The sequence below is a fragment of the Salvelinus fontinalis genome, chromosome 42, assembly GCF_029448725.1.
Source record: "Salvelinus fontinalis isolate EN_2023a chromosome 42, ASM2944872v1, whole genome shotgun sequence".
NCBI lineage: Eukaryota > Metazoa > Chordata > Actinopteri > Salmoniformes > Salmonidae > Salvelinus > Salvelinus fontinalis.
Window position 1 is genome coordinate 17915700 of NC_074706.1, and position 22625 is coordinate 17938324.

At 44.8% G+C, this 22625-nt stretch overlaps 2 protein-coding genes across 4 annotated transcripts in view; both read right to left on the minus strand.

The window, feature by feature from the left end:
* Positions 1-2976, minus strand: part of LOC129840956 (large neutral amino acids transporter small subunit 3-like) — a 45900-nt gene extending 42924 nt beyond the window's left edge. The window contains exon 1 of the mRNA XM_055909023.1: positions 2837-2976. The gene's annotated coding sequence lies outside the window, so the exon portion shown is untranslated. The remainder of the gene's footprint in view (positions 1-2836) is intronic.
* A 537-nt stretch (positions 2977-3513) lies between these two features.
* LOC129840955 (sarcoplasmic/endoplasmic reticulum calcium ATPase 2-like) lies at positions 3514-22130 on the minus strand. Of its 3 annotated transcripts, XM_055909019.1 has the most exons (24): positions 22001-22129; positions 21713-21756; positions 20767-20886; positions 20377-20394; positions 20205-20287; positions 19789-19893; positions 19526-19664; positions 16677-16843; positions 15668-15823; positions 15355-15496; positions 14855-15021; positions 14576-14664; positions 13698-13800; positions 13030-13161; positions 12749-12874; positions 12414-12635; positions 12127-12238; positions 11424-11665; positions 10988-11208; positions 10234-10436; positions 9938-10023; positions 9707-9840; positions 9145-9262; positions 3514-6111 (listed from the first exon to the last, which is right to left on the minus strand). In XM_055909019.1, the coding sequence occupies exons 3-24, from the start codon at positions 20882-20884 to the stop codon at positions 5803-5805; spliced, it is 3192 nt and encodes a 1063-aa protein (XP_055764994.1). In that variant the 5' UTR covers positions 20885-20886; positions 21713-21756; positions 22001-22129; the 3' UTR covers positions 3514-5802. The 3 variants fall into 3 exon arrangements, with proteins under 3 accessions (XP_055764994.1, XP_055764995.1, XP_055764997.1); XM_055909020.1 differs by lacking the exon at positions 21713-21756 and having other exon boundaries at positions 22001-22130; XM_055909022.1 differs by lacking the exons at positions 21713-21756; positions 22001-22129 and adding an exon at positions 21584-21608.
* Between the last annotated feature and the right edge of the window lie 495 nt (positions 22131-22625).

Consider the following 22625-nt stretch of genomic DNA (forward strand, 5'->3'; position numbering starts at 1 on the left):
TACGCACTACCCTCTGTAGCTCCTTACGGTTAGATGCCGAGCAGTTGCCATACCAGGCGGTGATGCAACCGGTCAAGATGCTCTCAATGGTGCAGCTGTATAACTTTTTGAGGATCTGGGATCCGGCCGTGATCACCGGCCGTGATTGGGAGTCCCATAGGACGGCGCACAATTGGCCCAGCGTCGTCCGGGTTTGGCCGGTGTAGGCCGTCATTGTAAATAAGAATTTGTTCTTAACTGACTTGCCTAGTTAAATAAAGGTTCAATTACATATTTTTTTCTGTTTGGGTTCAGTTTAAGCACATTCCAGATACAATATCCTTATGTCATATAGATGTCGTCATAAGTAATCTTAGCCTGCTCATAGTTGGCTAAAATGACATGATTCACAGCCGATGATGTCATCAGCGTCTCCGGATGATGCCATCGGAAAAAACATATTTTCTTTTATCTTTGTAACTTTATTTTATCCTGGCGCCGGATCTGAGGAGACCCCCTCTGAAGAATCCCCCTCCCCTGTCCATTTTGGTCGATCTCTCTCCCCTTACTATCTCGCTCTTCATCTCTTTCGTCTGTCTGGCTCTCTGTTTTCTTTCCACCCCGATGCCCCCCAGCAGAACAGATAAAGTCGTATATCAACCTTGACAGGGACAGATAGAAGGCCCCAGATGGCACCCTACTCCCTTTATAGTTCACTATGTAGGGAATAGGGTGCCCATTTGGGATGCACCCAGAGAGACAGCACCTGCCACACGAGTCCTGTCCACAGTGACTGACTGACTGTTTGTCTGGCTGGTCGTGTTATGCTATAACGACCATCACCAACAGGATGTCACGTCACTTCCAACCAGCACTCAGACGGAGACGGCAGGTAGCCTAGCGGTTTAGAGCATTGGGCCAGTAACCGGAAGGTTGCTGGTTTGAATCCCAGAGCCAACTAGGTGAAACATCTGTTGATGTGCCGCTGAACAAGGAACTTAACCCTAGTTGCTCTGGATAAGAGTGTCTGCTACGTGACTAAACAAAAAACAGGGAGATGTGGCTTGATGGTCATAATTTCAACAGGGTTTGATGTGGACTGAAATGGGTGTTGGTACTGTTTATAGAGGAGCCTGTACATATTACTGGTGAATACTGGCCCAATTCAGGCACTGGTCATAAGTCATTTTTTGTTTAGTGTGCCAGTGGAACCAAAGGAGAAAAGGGGGAAATGGTCTGTCAATGTATTATCTTTCCCTTCAGCAGGAAAATGGCTCCGACAGACATAGCAGCTCACCTTCTAGCTCCTAAGCAACTTTGGAGTATTTTTTGTCCTTCACCCAGTACCCTGCCATGAACTTAAGTCACTGTCACTAGCCGGCTACCACCCGATTACTCAACCCTGCATCTTAGAGACTGCTGACCTTTGTACATAGACATGGAACCACTGGTATCTTTAATAATGGAACACTGGTGACCTTAATAATGGAACCCTGGTGACCTTAATAATGGAACACTGGTGACCTTAATAATGTTTACATACTGTATTCTAGTCAATTCCATCCCATTCAACCATTGCTGTATAAATACTATTGTATCCTATGTATTCTACATATATACTAAATATTCTCTCCACATACAGTCCACAATGTCTATACATCCCATCATATATACATATTTATATTTATACTCCAACATTGCTTGTCCTAATATTTATATATTCCAGTCTTTAACTTTTAGATCTGTGTGTTTTGTTGTGAATTGTTAGATACTACTGCACTGTGGGAGCTAGGAACACAAGCATTTCACTACACCCGCAATAACATCTGATAAATATGTGCATGTGAGTTAGAAAGCATCATTCTAAGAAATCCAGCAACTCTTGGAGGACAGTGGAAGTTGATAAAGATCTTCTTTCTTGGTAAAAGTAATAAAAAAGAAGCACTTTTATCAACTTCCACTGTCCTCCAAGAGTTGCTGGATTTCCAATTCCTGCTGTAGACACCAGCTAAGGCAGAGTAAATACACTGAGTAAATACACAATATGTTAACACTGGTACCACCATTCAGTGGCCATGTCATGAACAGATCAGTCTACTGACACCAACTAACTGTGAAGTGTGTCCAGTGAGAAAGAGAGAGATGACATGTCATAGAATGTTTGCATCACAACCAAGTCTGTGGCCCTGGTTGATTGGTGCTGTTGGCATGGTTATAGGTTGGTTTACTACTAATAGTAATGTGGAGTTAAAATGGCTGGTCACAGATCTCTTCCTAAAACCAGGGGTGGTAAAACCGCCCCACCTCTCTTTCTGTCACTCACTCTCAGCTGTTTCCCCTAGTGCGGCCAGTCACTTGACCTATCCTCGTGCTCCCCTGTGTGCGCACTAACAGCTGCGTCCAGGTGACACCGGTGGTGACACCTTTTACCTGCAGAGCGCATGGACTGCCCAGTGCCGCGTCCAACTCTGGACCCATTTCAAAATATACAAAGTTGACTATAAACAATGTACTGGTCACCCTCCATTATACTACTCTTATGGCTAAACGACACCTGAAACGTGTCAAGAACAAATTTGTGATGTATATAATTAGCGCCAAACATACTAGTATCAACATATTAACTTTAGCATTGTTTAAACTGATATAAAATCATCCTTGTCACGGTCTACACAAAAGGCATGTACATTAATAGGATAACAAATGAAAGACTATGTAAAATAAGAATGAAAAAGAATGAGGAATATTCATATTCTTGTGCCATGTGCGTAGTCAAATTCCTCTTACCACACAGACACAAAAGATCAGCAATATTTCTGAACATGTAAAACCAAAAAATATGATAGAAATTACTTACTTCAGACGCTAATCCCTGAAAGAATCAATATCTATGGTAAATTGATTATTTCCCTTTAGTGAAAAAAAAGCGGTACTTGAATTGTTCATGTGTTACTAACACGTTACACAGTCAGTTACTGTGGGTCTTGTGAAACTTCACTTTCCATTCGGTTAGTTCCTCGTCACAACTTCATTACATCTGCATGGCTTTAAACCCCTCCTCCCCAGTCTACATAAATGGGACTCCCCACCCATACACAAAACGCCGCAACGAGTTTCCATTTACGCATGCACGCCCAGTTGTCAGTGGTACTTTACAGCTGTCAAATCATCAAACACTTCTCTACTGCGCCACCTTGTGGCGATATAAAAAAATATATACACTAACAGCATAATGTTTTTCCTGGTGATGGTAGACAACATCAGGGTTTCCCAATGTAGGCTGTGTATGTAGGCTGTTTTTTGCCCTAGCACTACAGCCGATTCAAATAACCAACTCTTCATCAAGCTTTGATTATTTAGGGAAGGGGGGGGGGGGGGCAGGACAGAGTTTGGGAAACCCTGGACTACATGGTGAGGAGCCATATTGAGACACACCGTGGCTTTACAATGTGAAGAATACCCTAACCACAGCCATGTATTTAAATACATTGTTCTGACCCCCAACTGTCAAATTAGCAACCACAGAAACGTACATTTAAATTAACCATTTTATTGTTTATCCCATAAAGCATTTTCCATATTTGAAATAGCAGTAATGTGACAGACAGCAATGGAACCATTTACAATAAACAAAATACATTCCCACCTTAACTCAGTCAAAATAAATTTAAAAAAAAAGTTCCAATAACTCCACTCAATGTGTATTTCTTTGAAGTCGTTCATTTTACGAAATTATTTTGCTTATTGGTTTCAGATGAAGACAGAGAGCACAGTCAGAACGCTAGAGAAACGGAGATGGAACGAGACCTCTTCTCTCAGCATCTCTCCCTCATCCCTTTCTTTTGTAAAGCCACCCTGTCAGACTGCCCCTCTTCTCCTCCCTAATCCCCCTTTTCCACTCGGATTCTTACACCTATTAATGATTCTAATAATAACTCCCACCCTTTACTACATTCAGAAAATAAAATAGCACCCCTAATTCTTTACAGGCACAGTAGGGGTACTACAGATGCCACAGCAACAATTAATCAGAATTACCGTAGTAGTTATATCAATCATAATAACAAAAAAAAAATGTTGCAAGTCTGGGGGGGGGGGGAAAGCAAGCAAATTTGGTGTGTAGTAAATAAAATAGAAAAGTGTTCCCAGCCCTAACAAACCCACTACTACAGGGGAAGTGGTAATGGTGTCCACATAAGCAGGCTACACAACTTTGTACCTTTAGTTCATGGTGTGATGTCACAGTGGCTGTTAAGACTATCAAAACACATAGGTCAACTAGTAGAATGGTAGAGTAGCCTAGCTAAAATATGATGCAATTTCTCAGCCTGACAACAATGTCAGAGATGTTGGAGCCTTCCGGAGGCAAGTCTACTACTTCTAGGCCTACGTGAGGATTGTAACAACTTTAAGGACGCAGTTCCAAGCTGGAATCGTGTGGAGGACATCAGACCGAATCTGGTCACGCAAAAAGAGATACCAAGCCTGCACCTAAAGCTCATTACTACCCAAACTGGACAGTTCTAGTATAGATCAACAGTCAGCGTGTTTGAGGAGGATGTGTTTGAGCAAGGCACAGCGCAGAATCACTCATCTTGATCACATAATGAGTAGTTATTTAGAAAGCAAGGTGATTTGGAGATCAGTGATTCTGAGCAGTCCATCTGCAATGTAACAGTAGTCAATCTCAAACATGCATGATGATAAGGAGACAAAAGGGTGTGATGTCATAAAGAGTAGCCAACCTTTATCAGAACCATACATGGAGGCAACATCCATTCTGTAGCAAAGTTGGGCATAAACATTTTTTTTTTTAAATCGGACAGAAATCAAAAAAAGAAAACAATTCAGGGATGTTAATAAATATGAATAGTGCAGTGAAAATAAACGCAAAACCTTTTACTTTTCAAAATTCACCTTTGCCAGCCCATAACCCTAAGAAATACACATTAAAGAAGTACTCTGCTGTCCTCTTCTCTAGACACAGTTTGATGACATCTAAATGAAATCAAATGTTAATTGATTATTGATTGATTTCTGAAGCTGGCTGGAATGTCAGTGTGTGGCCAGTCTGACTGATGCTGGAAGATCATTCAGCTCTCGCTTTTCATCCAGTCATCCCTCCATTCCCTAGACTGGACTGAAGAAGCTTCTCCCTCGCTTTCTCTCTACCTTCCCACCTGTCACCTTACAGGTAGAGAAACTGGAATGAACTTAATAAGTACTATCTTATGTTAGAAATCATCTATAGACAGGAATTTGCCTTTCAAAATTGAATAAATATGCAGGAGAGTTCAAGACACAAGCAACGGCCATATTCAATCAAATCTGGGGAGAAAATAAACACTCATTCTGAGTGGCCAGAAAGAATGTTTGAATCAACTACAAAGTTGTGTTTCTTCTCTGGTTTGTCACACATTGTAAAAATTATGTTGTCAAGGAGCTACGTGAACCAAAACGTGCGTTCTTTCTGCACAAGAGGAGTGGTATTTTCAAGACCTATTCCGCTAACTCGTTAAACCAGGCTTGATTAAATAGGACCTTGAGTTTTGTAAAATCCCTCATGGTCAGGGCCCGTATTAAAAAAGTCAGAGTGCTGAGCTAGGATGTATCAGCTCCCTCCTCTTCACTTCCTTTATCCCTCTTTCTCTCACCGTCTCAGACTGTTCACCTTTCATCCCGGGCTTTATCCCTCAAAATGTATTATTTATTTTTTTTTCTTTCCCTGCACTCCATCTTCACCTCAACTTGCTGCCCTATTTATTTTATAGTTCCTTCCCTTTCATTCATTCCCCAAACCCCTCCTACCCCCTCTTTTCCCCTTCACTCATAGAACATGTTAGTAATATCAGAGTCCAGGCTGTAAATCCAGACCAATAGAGGGAACGACATTAAAACGAACGACCAGGACACGCCCTTGAACACCCTGCTTACGGCGGCGGTCATGCCCCCTGGCCCTTGACCCCTCCGCCGGCGCTCCCGCTCCTCCTCCTGGCGCTCCACGTCGGTACCCGGCTCGATCCAGTTCCGGGCCAGGAACTTAAGGGCCTCGTCCATGAAGATGACGGGCAGGGACATCTTGAGGACCACAACCCACTGTGGCCACGATAGTGGGCGGATCTGGAACACCACCTGGATGGGAGAGAGGGGAAGGGAGAGAGGGGAAGGGAGAGAGGGGAGAGAGAAGGCAAGGGGTGGTTAGACAATGAGATATCGGAGAGCACAATGTAACACACACACACAGGCACTTCACTGTTCAGCAGAGGTCATTTTGGCACTTTTTTTAATTCAGTCAAGTCTTAGTCCCATTTTTGTCATTTGAATAATGATTTAGTCTAACCTGTCAAAATAATGAAAACAAATGGGCCATTTTGGTCAACTAAAATGTCCTTTCATTTTAGTCACATCACATTTGTATTGCCTCATTAACCTATAGTAAATATAATCATATTCTTCCACAAAGCATAAATAAGAATAATATTATTATATAAACTCAACAAAAAAAGAAACATCCTCTCACTGTCAACTGTGTTTGTTTTCAGCAAACTTAACATGTGTAAATATTTGTATGAACATAACAAGATTCAATAGCTGAGAAACTGAACAAGTTCCACAGACATGTGACTAACAGAAATTGAATGTGTCCCTGAACAAAGGGGGGGGGGGGGGGGGGGGCAAAAACAAAAGTAACAGTCAGTATCTGGTGTGGCCACCAGCTGCATTAAGTACTGCAGTGCATCTCCTCCTCATGGACTGTACCAGATTTGCCAGTTCTTGCTGTGTGATGTAACCCTACTCTTCCACCAAGGCACCTGCAAGTTCCCAGACATTTCTGGGGGGGAGAATGGCCCTAGCCCTCACCTTCCGATCCAACAGGTCCCAGACGTGCTCAATGGGATTGAGATCCGGGCTCTTCGCTGGCCATGGCAGAACACTGACATTCCTGTCTTGCAGGAAATCACACACAGAACGAGCAGTATGGCTGGTGGCATTGACCTTCCAGCATGACATGTCAGGTTGAGCATGCAGGAAGGGTACCACGAGGCAGGAGGATGTCTTCCCTGTAACGCACAGCATTGAGATTGCCTGTAATGACAACAAGCTCAGTCCGATGATGCTGTGACACGCCGCCCCAGACCAAATCGATCCCGCTCCAGAGTACAGGCCTCTGTGTAACGCGCATTCCTTCGACGACAAATGCGAATCCGACCATCACCCCTGGTGAGACAAAACCGCGACTCGTCAGTGAAGAGCACTTTTTGCCAGTCCTGTCTGGTCCAGCAACGGTGGGTTTGTGCCCATAGGCTCAAACATTGTTGCCGGTGAGGACCTGCCCTACAACAGGCCTACAAGCCCTCAGTCCAGCCTCTCTTAGCCTATTGCGGACAGTCTGAGCACTGATGGAGGGATTGTGCGTTCCTGGTGTAACTCAGGCAGTTGTTGTGACATCCTGTACCTGTCCTGCAGGTGTGATGGTCGGATGTTCCGATCCTGTGTAGCTGTTGTTACATGTGGTTTGTCAAGGTGAGGACCATCAGCTGCCGTCCTGTCTCACTGTAGCGCTGTCTTAGGCGTCACCCAGTACGGACATTGCAATTTATTGCCCTGGCCACATCTGCAGTTCTCATGTCTCCTTGCAGCAGGCCTAAGGCACGTTCACGCAGATGAACAGGGACCCTGGGCATCTTTCTTTTGGTGTTTTTCCAGAGTCAGTAGAAAGGCCTCTTTAGTGTCCTAAGTTTTCATAACTGTGACCTTAATTGCCTACCGTTTGTAAGCTGTTAGTGTATTCACGACCGTTCCACAGGTGCATGTTCATTAATTGTTTATGGTTCATTGAACCAGCATGGGAAACAGTGTTTAAACCCTTTACAATGAAGATCTGTGAAGTCATTTGGATTTTTACGAATTATCTTTGAAAAGACAGGGTCATTTATTTTTTTGCTGAGTTTATAAGAATTATCTGGCCATGTAAATTCCTAATTCCGCCTACATAGATATTACACACTAAATAAACAGACAAACGCAGAGAGCGAGACACAGATGGAATGAGAGAAGCACCATCACTAGATGTTGCCGCAAAGTAGTATGGTTGCACCTCCATCACGCGGTTGCGTCATTGCCATTGATAACAACGTTCCAGACGCCCCGGCCACATTGATGTCCAAAAGTAAAATGGGAGCTAATGACTGTTTCTCCCACTGATGTAGTAGAGTCACTAAACCTCGAGTTCGAATTGATTCCCAAGTCCCCTGTGCTCAAGTCCGAGTGGCTGAAGTCAGAGTCCGTGTTACCCAGTCAGATATAGTGTAGTGGGATGCGGAATTTAGTCAACTAGTTTTAGAACGGCCCGCAATATGCTTTATGAATGTAAAATGCGGCCTGCCAATGCACGACAGAAAGGGGAAAAAAAACGTAGCGGCAGAATTATGGGTCATGTCTTTTGAACGGATAATCAAGTCATTCTGAGGAAAAGAGGGAGGCTTGGCTACGTTGGTTACAGAACCTGTATATGTAATTTAGTGGGAAAAGAGGGAGGTTTGAGCGAGACAAAAAAAGTCTGCTTTTCTATAGTCTACTCAAGGGAGAAAAGCATAGCCAGGTTGTCGTTTTACTATTAAAGTTGTTTTTAATTTCGTAAAAGAAGCTTGTGTTTCTTAACCAGGCAAAGGATAACTAACTAGAAGGCTGGTGGTGACTGGTTAGCTATGGGGAAGCAAGAGTCGCCACCACGATGTGTATAATCGGAGGGGGTGCCGGAGCGGAGCCGGTCTGCTCACACTCAACGCTAGCTCCCCTGCAGCTCACACTCAACGCTAGCTCCCCTGCAGTTCACCAGCAGATGTAGGCTGTGTGTGCTGTGCCGGGTGTGGGGCATCCTTCCCTGCGCATCTGTGCTGCTAATATTAATTGTGCACATCACTGAAAAGCTCTCCCACATTTATTTTCCAGTCCATTTAGTAGTCAGATTTTAGTCAGAGATTTCATCTAGGTCTCGTTTTAGTCAACTGAAATGAAAAATTATTTTCATTTAAGTTAGTTTTTTCTGAGTCTATTTAGTCAGTTATAGTCACGACAATTGCCACTGAAAAATAGGTGTTTGACTAATATGTTATTGTTGTTGACAAAATTATGCCAGATGAACGAACACACACACACACTTACAGGCAGGGGGTCAACGTAGAGGATGAGGAAGTGGAGCGCCATGGAGAGACAGATGGCTCCCACCAGCCAGGGGTTGGACCAAGGAGGCATCTTCAGGAGGGACTGGTTTTCTGACAGACTGAGGACGAGGACACACACAGCAGAGCTCAGAGGCGGACAAGTACAAACTCAAAAGATGGCAATAAAATATTGATGCTAACGCAACAGAACTCTGGATATCAGTACAAAGTCAGATGTCAGTAAAATATCCACACTTATACTAAATAATCTGATATAAATCTACTCGATTGAATAATCACGCATATCATGATCATTTTTTTTGTTTAATTTGACTTAAACATTTATGTCTGATTGAAAAGAGCAAAGGTGGACAACAAATGCAATAGAACTGAATGAACTTTACAGTTGATATTCATACATGCAGAATGTACTGTGACTAATAAACAAAAATGTTATCGCACGAGAACTAAACCTGTTCTGTGTCGCGTCATAAATAATGATCTCTATGACCGATGCTAAGTACCGCAAGGAATCGTTGGGAGTTGCAGTTTTAGTAGCGTACCTGTTGAGGGCGTTGCACATCTCTATGGTAACGAGCACGGACAGGGCCATGGTCATGGGGTAGGGCGACTCGAACACTGAGCACTGCACCCCCGCAAACTCCCCGTGGCCTTCACTGCACTGGAGATAGTGGGACTGAGAGGAGAGAGAATGGAGAGAGAGCAGGGAGTGAGAGGTCGGAGGTTAGAGACGGTAAAGTAAGAGAAGTGAGAGAAGAGGGACGTGTTCTTACCAGTTGGTAGAAGGAGAGTTTGGGTCCGTCGTGTGCTGCCATGAACCACCAGGCTGCAGCTCCTACTGTGGCCGCTCCCACGTAGCCTGAGAGAGAGGTCAAAGGTTAGATGTGTATATTCTAGAATCCCAGCTGATATTGTGACATAAAATCAAATCAATCGTCCAAATGTTATTGGTTTACAAATACATCTGTCACAAAGTGCTCACGAGGCTACCTCTGCAAAGTATACAAGTTCAAAATACAAAAACCCTGTCTGTTCAAGATATAGATCGAGATATACTAGATTTACTCACATCCGACAATGAGGTATCTGCAGAAGAGCCATCCGGAGATGAGTGGCTCCTTGGGGGAGCGTGGGGGGCGGGACATGATGTCCAGGTCGGGGGGGTTGAAGCCCAGGGCGGTGGCCGGGAAGCCGTCTGTCACCAGGTTGACCCACAGCAACTGGACCGGGATCAGGGCCTCGGGCATGCCCAGAGCAGCGGTCATGAAAATACTGGAGGGAAAAGGGTGAGAGAGGGATACAACATAATAATTCAGAAATCCTCTCTCTCACTGTCCCAGACCACCATTTTCCCTCATGGTTGAAGGGATTAACTTATCTCCTTTTTAAATTTCCCTTCTCCCTATTGTCACCTGACCTAAAAGGTAATCCTCTCCTAAATGTGCACCACTGTTCTGTTATCCTTCCCCTTTATTTATAACCGTAACCCCACCACCCTCTCTCCCTCCCCCGTTTCCATCTCCCTCTCCACACCATACAACCTCTCCTATAAACTGTTTTGTTCTGTTATAGATGGCTTTCTCTTCCTTTCCTCTAATCCATCCCTCTCCTCTAATCCATCCCTCTCCTCTAATCCATCCCTCTCCTCTAATCCATCCCTCTCCTCTAATCCATCCCTCTCCTCTAATCCATCCCTCTCCTCTAATCCATCCCTCTCCTCTAATCCATCCCTCTCCTCTAATCCATCCCTCTCCTCTAATCCATCCCTCTCCTCTAATCCATCCCTCTCCTCTAATCCATCCCTCTCGTCCCCCTATCCTCACCAGACAACCTCTCCTATGTTGGAAGAGATGAGGTATCGTATGAACTGCTTCATGTTGTTGTAGATGGCTCTGCCCTCTTCTACAGCCGCTACGATGGTAGAGAAGTTATCATCAGCTAAGATCATCTCAGAGGCGGACTTGGCCACAGCCGTGCCTGAACCCATGGCGATACCGATCTCTGCCTTCTTCAGGGCTGGCGCATCATTCACTCCATCACCAGTCTGGGGGAGAGTGGGATGGAGGGATGGGAGGGGGCAAGAACAGGAGGTGAGTCAAAACAAGGGAGGAAACGCATGAAAGGCCCCACACAATGCAAACATGCCTTCTCAAACATGCATTTTTAAGTGTCAAAGTAGAGCCCTAGACAGGGACACTGCTGCCAACAGAGATACACATTCACCAACCCCCTAAACACACTCACACAGCCCCCTCTCACCATGGCTGTGATGTCATCAAGGCTCTGTAGGTACTCCACGATACGGCTCTTGTGTGTGGGCTCCACACGGGCGAAGCAGCGTCCGGTACGACAGGCCTGCCTCTGGAGGTGGGGGGGCAGCTCGTCAAACTCCCTCCCCGTCAAGCCCCCTGAGAACGGGTCATCCCTGCCCGCCTCCTCCTCCTCCTCCGTGATGATGCCCACGCGACGACAGATGGACATGGCCGTGCCCTTGTTGTCACCTGAGGGGGGACGTGAGTTTAGAGGTAAGATGTTAGATGGAGAGATGACACCCAGCAGGAAAAACGGGTTGAAATTGCGTTATTGGGGCCGGGCCGATACCAGGATCGTGGCAAGTAAACACAAATAGGATTTAACTTTGAGGAAAAAAACCCTAATGTCACATTAACTTAATTTTCCAAGCTAAAGCATACAATATTTGACATAGAGCAGCTTTTTAAAAGGACAAAAAAAAAAAGGTGTCTGCATTCATTTTTGCATTTGAAAAAAAATATTGCAATACTGGTAAAGTCCCAGCCGTTCACGTTATAATATCATTTTAAGGTAGACGAGTGTGAGGCTAGAAATTCTGTTCAGTTGACTTTATTGAATCCCCTTGGATTATGTGTCTTGCGTCTCCCCATCCATCAAACATGTATCACAACACAACAAACAGAGGGAGTGTGTGTGAAGCGTGTCATACCGGTGATCATGATGACCCGGATGCCAGCCTGTCGACACATGCGGACCGCACCAAGTACTTCCTTCCTGGGGGGGTCCAGCATCCCCACGCAGCCCACGAAAGTCAGGTCCGACTGGGGGGAGGACATTGTTGTTAATTTAACGCCAATCAAATAAAACTAAATAAAATTTGAAGTGACTTTAAAATCCACAACACACTTTAGTCAATAGGCAATAAAAGAGATTAATAAAGTGCATAATAACACAAAGGATGAAATAATCCTAAAAAAAAAAAAAAAAAAAGCTCACCTCGTAGTCGGCGAAGGTAGCCGAGTTCTCCAGGTTGAGGGAGCGTATCTCGGGGGGCGAGTCCCGGGTCGCCATGGCGAGGCATCGGAGGGTGTCCCGCCCCGTGGCCCACTCCCTGACGGTCCCCTGGAGCTGCTCCCGGCCCGCTGGCGTCATGGGCACCCGCACGCCCCCGTTCACCCGGATCCAACGGCAGCGCTCCAGCACGCTCTCCGGAGCTCCCTGGGAGAGAGACGACAAGTTGATACAAAGTGGGGAGATGGAGGAGAGAGAGAGTGCAAGAGAAAGAAACACGCAAGGAACAGAAACGACAGACAGACAGAGAGAGAGCTGACCTTGACAAACATCTTGGCCCCAGTGGCAGAGCGGCTGAGCTTGTTGGGAGAACAGAACACTGACATGGACTTCCTGTCACGAGAGAACTCCAACGTCAACTCCTTCCTCATCAACTGTTTTATCACCTGATGGAGAGGATAGAGGGAGGGAGAGAGAGGAGATATATCATTCAATCATCCTGCCAGGAGGTAAATTAGGTCAGCACATCTCAATGGTACACACACACATTTTATTTTAAAAAACACAGACACAGATCTTTTGATTTTACAGACACACACACCGAGCAGCAGGCAGTAGCTCTCTCGACAGCGGACAGTCCTCGGAGGTCTGTGTCGAACACGTTCATCTTCTCCACCAGACAGCACAGGGCCGTCTCTGTGGCTTCGCCTACCTTCTCATACACACCCTTAGACTGGGACACACACCCACAGGTTAAGGGTCAACAAGGATATTATTTGAATGTATTATTCCAAACAGATGCTACTGGACTGGAACAAAAAAGTAGCTCTCCAGGACTAGAACTAAGAAGTGTCTGTCCATGGACATTTGTGTGTATCATGGTGTGCAGTGCAGTGGTGCTGGTGTGCAGTGCAGTGGTGCTGGTGTGCAGTGCAGTGGTGCTGGTGCGCAGTGCAGTGGTGCTGGTGCGCAGTGCAGTGGTGCGCAGTGCAGTGGTTATGGTGCGCAGTGCAGTGGTTATGGTGCGCAGTGCAGTGGTTATGGTGCGCAGTGCAGTGGTTATGGTGCGCAGTGCAGTGGTTATGGTGCGCAGTGCAGTGGTTATGGTGCGCAGTGCAGTGGTTATGGTGCGCAGTGCAGTGGTTATGGTGCGCAGTGCAGTGGTTATGGTGCGCAGTGCAGTGGTTATGGTGCGCAGTGCAGTGGTTATGGTGCGTAGTGCAGTGGTTATGGTGTGTAGTGCGCAAAGTAGGCTGGCGCTGTTCTCACCTCGTTGTAGTCCAGAGAGGAGTCGTTACACAGAGCACAGATAGAGGCCATCTCCACCAGGCCCTCATACTGACTAGACTTCACTAACGTCTCATCCTTATACCTGAGGGAGAGAGAGAGAGAGAAAAGGACAAGGAGAAGAGAGTTAATAAGGGTGGATATGGAAGATGACATGGAGAGAGTTAAGAGGGAGAGAGTGTAAGAGAGAACGGGGAAAGATGGAGAGAGAAGTAAGGGATTGTGAAAAGCCATAAGAGGGGGAGAACGAGACTAGAGAAAGAAAGAAGAGGGGAACCAAATATTAGAAAGATAACATTTCTCAGCATCTTAAAGGACCAGTGCAGTCAGACATCTGATTCGTCTGTAATATATATATATATTTCCACACTGAGGTTGGAATAAAACAGAAATTATGAAAAATTATCATGTCCATTTGACAAGACTGCCTGAAATTTCAGCCTATTTTGGTGGGATGGAGCTTTGGCCTGGCTGGTGACATCACCACGTGGTAAATTAGTTAATACACCAATAAGAAAGAGTTCCAAACCCCTCTGCCAATAACAGCTAGTTTTCAGTTTTCCCCTCCCCACTCAGACAGCCCTAGCAAAATTGGGGATGAGTGATTCGTCATGACATCTAATGCTTTCAATACAACTGGGAACTCCAAAGAAACGAGAACAAATCATGATGTCCCTGATCTTCAGGTCAGAATTTCTAGAACGCTCTAGAAAGATGCCGGAGTTTCTGACATGGAATCTCATGTTGGATGACCATTCAAAGCGATTTATCCCGGTCTGGGCTCGTTTTGTTCCTGAGTTCCCAGTTACCTTGAACGTGGCAATCATCAGTTAAGGGTTAAAAAGGTTAAAGGCACTCACACTTCCCCTTCCGGGGCGTAAGTCGATCCAGTCACCGAAAACTCACTCAGGGCGCATCGCTCCCCTGACACACTGTCCACAACAAATATCTACACACACATGCAGATACAGACAGACCGGGTTAGAAAATACACACTCATTGTCACAATCAGTAAGGTTAGGTCAGCATCAGGCTGAGTGTCTGTCAATCAACATGCCAAACCATCCCACTTTCAGGTCAGCGCCAGGGAACCACTCTTCACCCAATCTCCATTTTTCCCCTCCCTCCCTCTTTCTCACCCGGTGGACAGACATCTGGTTGGTGGTGAGGGTACCAGTCTTGTCGGAGCAGATGACGGAGGTGCAGCCCAAGGTCTCCACAGAGGGCAGACTGCGGACGATGGCATTCTTCCGGGCCATGCGTCTGGTCCCCAGAGCCAGGCAGGTGGTGATCACAGCGGGTAGGCCTGCAGGGGGGGAGGGGGGGGTACAATATTGAATAGGGTGAAGGGACGGTTAGTGGGGTTAAATATATGGTTCCATAATGGTTCTTCCGAGTCAGGTAACAAAAGTACACTGGCTGATCAATCTATTTATCGAGTTAGAGTCTACATGGACACAGAGAGTAGCGGTCTTGAGAGAATTCATTTCGGTTTAGATTGCTCAGAATAGATTGGAATTGACTCATGCTCTACTTTGTGTGTGTCACACAGAGGCAGAGAAGGAAATGAGAGAAGAGAGAGGAGAGATTGGAAAGAGAGAGGAGAGAACAGAGAGAGGTGGTTGGTCCCACCACGTACCCTCAGGGATGGCAGCTACAGCCAGTGCCACAGCGATCTTGAAGTAGTAGACAGCCCCTCTGAGCCAACTGCCACCGTGGACCGGGTCATTGAAATGGCCTACGTTGATACCCCAAACTGCCACACAGATCACTGTGATCACCTAGAGGGAGGGAGAGAGAGAGCCTGTAATCACAACACTGCCACTCACAATTTTTATATATATATTTTTTTATATATTTAACTAAACAAGTCGGTTATAAACAATACAGCTGACAGATTAAATAAAAGGAATGAGGGAAAGAAAGAGGGACGAGAAGGAAAGTCCATGTACCTTGGACAGCTGTTCCCCAAACTGGTCCAGTTTCTGCTGCAGCGGTGTTCTCTCTGGGTCGGTAGCAGCCATCTCGTCACGGATCTTCCCGATCTCAGTCTGCACCCCTGTAGCTACCACCACACCTATAGCCCTGCCTGCCGCAATGTTGGTGCCCTGGAAGAACAACGATATAAAGCAATGTGTTGGTGCACTCTAACTACTACAGGAGTTTGATCTGTAAAGCAGCATACTTTCCCAGATCAAAGTCATCGCTATAACATTGAAAAACGAGTCCGAGAAAAATAACGTAGGGATTACAGTCAGCACAAGAGCAGAAAGACGTCTTTTCAACCAGAAATTCACACTGTATTTTCAACATTTTGCTAAAGACATTTAAAACCACAATGAAGTGTTTTCCAACGTATTGTGCTCATAGGGTAGATGTATTATAAATCACAAATTGTGTTTTAACTATGTAGGTGGCGTGGGGATCAACGACATGCATCACACACATATTCGGTATCGCTTAGTGATATACAGAACGGAATCAGTACGTGGTCTAGTACCAACACAGCCCTCGATGGTCCAGTTCGATTGCGCCACTATCAGTAACCTGGAAGACAGTGGTCTTGAAGCTCGTTCACCTGGCTCTTCAGAAGTGTATTAGGAGCACTTTAGTAGATTACGTCACGCAGTATATTATGTGTTTTTGTATGTGTCCTGTGCAAACAATGCAAGTGATGTTTTATTCAACAAACGGTTGAATCACACCTTCAACACTCACATCAAAGCATCACAGTGCACACACGCACGCTACTGAGTTCTGGTTCCTCTCTCACACCATATCTCCCATTAGATCAATAAAACACACACACACACACACTCGCTCTCCCACACTTACACAAACGTGCACACTTAAACAAAAGTGCACCTTTTGGCTTGAGGCCTTAATCCCACGTGCTGTGCTGGTCTATTTCTAATCAGATAATGACCCCCCCCCCACCCTCTCTTCCACCCACCCACTTACAGAGAACAGCATGTTTTTCTTGTCCTGGTTGACGGCTCGCGGGTCAGGCACTGGGTCTGTGTGTTTGATCACCGACACTGACTCCCCCGTCAGGATGGACTGGTCCACTCGCAGTGTGGTGGAGCAGATGGAGGTCAGCCGGATGTCTGCTGGGACTTTATCACCCACTGGGGGGAAAAGGGGCGGAACGGGGGAGGTGATGGTGATGGTTCAAGTCTTACATTGCAGAAATATATGGACACCCCTTCAAATGAGTGGATTTGGCTATATCAGCCACACCCATTGCTGACAGGAGTATAAAAATTGAGCACCAATATATCCATATCTCAGACTGGCCAATAAAAAGAAAAAATGAAGATGAGCAAAATAACACAGACACTGGACAGAGGAACACAGCAACCCGGAGTCACCTCTTCACTGTTGACGTTGAGACTGGTGTATTGCGGGTACTATTTAATGAAGCTGCCAGTTGAGGACTTGTGAGGCATCTCTTTCTCAAACTAGACACTAATGTACTTGTCCTCTTGCTCAGTTGTGCACCAGGGCCTCCCAAACCTCTTTCTATTCTGGTTAGGGCCAGTTTGTACTGTTCTGTGAAGGGAGTAGTGCACAGCGTTGTACGAGATCTTCAGTTTCTTGGCAAGATCTTACATGGAATAGCCTTAATTTCTCAGAACAAGAATAGACTGACGAGTTTCAGAAGAAAGTTCTTTGTTTCTGGCCATTTTGAGCATGTAATTGAAACTAAAAATGCTGATGCACCAGATACTCAACTAGCCTAAAGGCCAGTTTTATTGCTTCTTTAAAATCGGAACAACAGTTTTCAGCTGTGCTAACACAATTGCAAAAGGGTTTTCTAATGATCAATTAGCCTTTCAAAATTATAAACTTGGATTAGCTAACACAATGTGCCATTGGAACACAGGAGTGATGGTTGCTGATAATGGCCTCTGTACGCCTACGTAGATATTCCATAAAATAATCTGCTGTTTCCAGCCTCAATAGTCATTTACAACATTAACAATGTCTACATTGTATTGCTGATCAATTTGATGTTATTTTAAATAAGGGATTTTCTTTCAAAAACAAGGACATTTCTAAGTGACCCCAAACTTTTCAATGGTATTGTATATAACACATATTTGGTAATATCCTCCCTTTATAGTGGACCTTTGTCCAGCTACTGTATTTAGTTGTTTCAACTTGTGTATATTTCCACATTGAAGCCATGTAATTTCTTAGAACAATGTGGAATGCAAACAGGGTCAGGTTAACATACTGAATTTAGCAAATATTGGATAGGTCTACATTTTGCTCTTTAGTTTCTGTAAGCTGTTGAACAAACTATAACGGACTAACATTGGAATTGGAGTTGATCCCAAGGCAATACATAAAAGACCGTAAATACACAACTTAAAGCAACCACATATTTCGCCATGGAGCACGTTTCTGATTGGCCAGTGAGGGGCCAAGCCTTGACACACCCTAAACTTGTTTATTCATCAAAACCCAGCCCTTTACCGCCCATGCCAGCAACAGCGTTGATAATTATGGTTGTGAAAATAACAAAAATAATTCTGACACCGCTAGCGCTTAGATTGACCATTGTGTTAAGTCTGTTCTAATACAACCCATAACTTAGAACAGCATAACTAAACTAAAGCCCATAGAAAACTGCTTTTTTATTTTTATTTATGACCTGTCAATCAACCAAATTCATTGGTAAACATCTCAAAACCCTGCAAGATCATTGGCTCAGAGGGATAGACAGGCAGTGATGTGATGATTGATGCGATAAACAGTGTGTTGTGTTTCTTTAACAATTCTCCATGCATGATTCTCAAATAGCACTCTATTCCCTAGCTCTGGTCAAAAACAGCGCACTATAAAAGGGAATAGGGTGCCATTTGGGACGCATGCCCCAGTGTAAACTGTGACTGGTGTCACAAAGTTCCCATGCTCTTTAAGCCAAACATCGCCACTGTGAATCTTTGAGTCACACACACAAATAAAAAAAAACACTCAACCCCCATTTCCTCTGTTACTTCTTTGAAGCTCTAAGAATAGAAACGGATCGCCTTGAGGATTCGGCAATTGGGGCGGTCTTAACCCGTTGAGCTGTGTTGTCGCTAAAAGTCACACAGAAATTTGAAACTGACCCCCAAACTGCATTTTCAGTCAGATATCTGTAAAAAGATTGAGAAAATATTTGGGAAAGAAAGGTTAGCGTCGCTGAACCCGTCTGGCGACATTCCCAGAGCTTATCAAGATGCAGGGATATTGGGTTTTGTAGGCCTCTTCGAATATCACATCAACTGACAGCACCTTGATTCAATTATTAATTTCCCATAAAACCTTTCTTTGAGCTCCATGATGATGCGAGAGGGCAAAGATCCAACCCATACAGATACAAAAATGTCAAAGGTAACTAAACATTTTATTTTTGGAAATTTAAACAACTCAGTCAATAATAGAAAACTTTGGGTATGGGATTTGCTAAATGGGTATGGGATTTGTAGTTTCTGTTTCCCCCTACACACCTGCCACCTTCGCTGTGTCTCCACTCCCCAGGTACGATGTATAGAACACAAGGGACCTTTGAGGAGTTACAGAATTTGTAGTTTTTTCCCTTACCTGCTATAGTACCTCAATATCATAGGTGATTTTTTGGAGTTGCTGTTCTTCTTTCCATTATTGGAGGACTTCTAATATAAAGAACACTTGGGCCCCAAGACTAGAGGATGGTGGGATTTATCTGCCTACCGGCTATAGTACCTCAACAATGTTATCAGTTATAGTGTAGAACACTGTGGTCCCTAGAGGACTCTGGGATTTGTAGTTCTGCTTACCTGCCACCTCCACTATGTCCCCAGGAACGAGGTCCTTGGCCCGGACCCTCTGGACACTCTTCCTGTCCTGTCGGTACACCTTCCCCATCTCAGGCTCATACTCCTTCAGCGCCTCGATCGCATTCTCAGCATTACGCTCCTGGAAACACACACACGTGAATGAACACACATCGTCTCACACATTAATGTTTATGCATGAACACACACACACTTAGGAAGGAACACACGCTAATGCAACATGTCAAAACACTGTGTGACTTTACCTGCCACACCCCGACGATAGCGTTGGCGATGAGGATGAGGAGGATGACGAAGGGTTCCACGAAGGCTGTGATGGTCCCCTCTCCTTCCTCGAACCAGGCAAGAGTCTGCCAGAAAAGAGAGAGAGAAGAGAGAGGTTAAAGAGGAACTTGTTTTCAACAACCAAGAGAGTATGTGACCGGGATGGTAATACTGTGAGGATATAAAGAGTGAATAGTAATGCTCAGAGCAAAATATTGAAATAGCTATAAACATATGTCTGAACGACTTTGGGTAGCCTGTAACTTAGCCATTTACTGTAAAGTTACAGAATTTACAATAGTGTTCGTTCAGGTTGTCTGTGTGTGTGTGTGTGTGTGTGTGTGTGTGTGTGTGTGTGTGTGTGTGTGTGTGTGTGTGTGTGTGTGTGTGTCCTTACGAAGGAGATGCAGGCAGCCAGCAGAAGAATCCGAACCAACAGATCCTCAAACTGTTCCAGGACCAGCTCCCATAGCGACTTCCCTGGAAACACAGATGGAAAGAATGTAAATGCAGGGGATGGAGAGCGAGAGAGAGAGAGCGACCGGAGAGAGAGATAATGAACATCTTACCTTCTTCTGCCGGTAACTCTGCATCATGGAGTTCAGAAATCAAGAGAGAGAGAGAGATTATTATAAACATAGTAATAACATTACTATTTTCAGCCATCATCAATATCATCATCACATTACTAAACATAGGCCTAACGCGGGTGTCGTTACCTTATAATAATCATTGAAACAATTGAGTACTGGTGAGAGTAAAAGTCTGGCATTTTTTAATTTAAGGGTGAAATAGGGGTCAAGGGTTAAGGATTAGGAGTGAAGGGTTGGGGGCTGTGTCCCAAATGGCACCTATTCCATACTTTGGTCAAAAATAGTGAACTGTGTCCTATAGGCGCTGGTCAAAAGCAGTGCACTACATAGGTAATAGTGTCATTTAGGTCACGAACTAGGACATACCGTTTGGGCCCCATCTCTCCTTGCTTTTCCTCAGCTGTTCACAGCTCAGGCCTGTCGACTCATTCACAGAGAAATACCCCAACACCTCCTCGACCGTCTTAGTATGGGCATTGTCCATCCCTGAAGGAGAGCGGGATAGAGAGAAGGGGGGGGGAGAGAGCAGGATAGAGAGAAGGGGGGTGGAGACGGGGGGAGAGGATGGGGGAGACAAAGAGAGAGTGTGAAGGGGGATGCACAACAAATCAGTAGGAATACATAAAATTAAATCTTAACTAGTGAAAATAAAATGGAGGTGGAGATAGGAATTGTGTACTCTCCATTCATGATCTCACTGCACTGAATGAAACATGACCACAATATGGGGACCGACTTGATGCTGTAAATACCGATAATGTTGAGACCGAAATAACCGCCTGGGGACATTACAAAACGAGCATAGATAGTGAATCAGATGCACCTGTTACATGTAAATTAGGTTGATTTACAGCACCTGTTCGGTTCAGTAGGGGATTCAACACGATACAATAAACTTCGCAACATCATAATATACTAGAACCGTGGATCCTCTGTCACGTTGTGCTAAATGCATATATCGATTGTTCGAAGAAAATACAATGTCAGAATGTTACTGAAAGAATCATCTTCGCAGCATCCAACGCAGAGCTCAAGTGAGCACGCAGACAGGTCAACTGTTTGTCAACCATTCTCACATTATTTTACAAATAAAATAAAAGCAACGTCGTATGTTTGTTGATATACAACGTTAAAGTATTGTTGACGAGCTGTTAAATATATGCATTGAAGGTAAATGTCCTACTTCCAGGCCGATCCGCTGCGACGCCTTCAATATGCTAACGTTTGCTAACTGGCGTTGTCAGAATCGGTAACTAGCGAATAATCCTGTTTGCACGGGACGTTTACGCTCAATTAATTTAGGGAGACTTACCAGTACAATACGTATCCCGGTATTGCGTTGACTAACAACTAATTCTGAAACGTTGAGTAAATAACACAATATCAAAACAAATAGGATTAGAAAACCACAAAAAGAAAACGTTAATTCCCACGACGAAATGAGAAATCGATCTAACGTTACATTAACTGCCTGGCTATCTCTCCCACTGAATCGCTAGCTAACGTTACGTCCTGGAAAATTATAAGGAAGGCATTTTCAGAGAATAACAGTAATTTTCTTCCGGTACAACTAAGATTTGTTGGAGGCGTATTCCCCTACTTTTATATTTGATTACAACACCGATGTCGTGCGCTTTAATCCACCCGCTATGTCATAGCTATCTAAATAGCCGTTGCTTTATTTAACGCTAGGCCACAGAATTACACCGTTGTGCATCAGTGGCAGAAATCGTAGGAGCAGAAGTTAGGCCAATTAGAGACCTGGGATTTAGACTGAAATGGCTGTACAGCGAATCACATTGCAGTAACTACCATAAACCCGCCTACCGGTGATTTGCTGCAGGAGGGTGGAACCCCAACCTTGCCCTTGGCTCAGTGCTTGACCAATGAACGTGTTGTGCGACAGTCGTTTTTCAGATGATTGACTTCTGTACAACCCAATGGGTTCGTCAAGGACACTCGCTTCACGTTACCCCTGACCAATAGTAAAGTTTGTCAAGCAAAATAGGCGGGACGTAGATTTAAAGGTAAATCTCAGAGCTCCCTCCCCCAACGCCCATCTGTCCCCAGAATGCTAACGAGTGACGCGCAATATCAGACTTACTAGAGCGCCGACCTGAAGATCACCAACATCATGATTTGATCTCGTATTTTTCCAAGTTCCCAGTTGTTTTGAACGCGGCATGTCTGGTCGCATATGTACCTAAAGTCATATGTGGTCAGAC

Coding starts and splice junctions, on each gene's coding strand:
- LOC129840955 (XM_055909020.1), bottom strand. CDS start 20,884: ATGGACAATGCCCATACTAAGACGGTCGAGGAGGTGTTGGGGTATTTC. Junction 12,239..12,413: donor CTACCTTCGCCGACTACGAG/GTGAGCTTTTTT, acceptor TCCTCCCCCCAG/TCGGACCTGACTTTCGTGGG. Junction 6,112..9,144: donor TCTACGTTGACCCCCTGCCT/GTAAGTGTGTGT, acceptor TCTCCCATCCAG/GTGGTGTTCCAGATCCGCCC.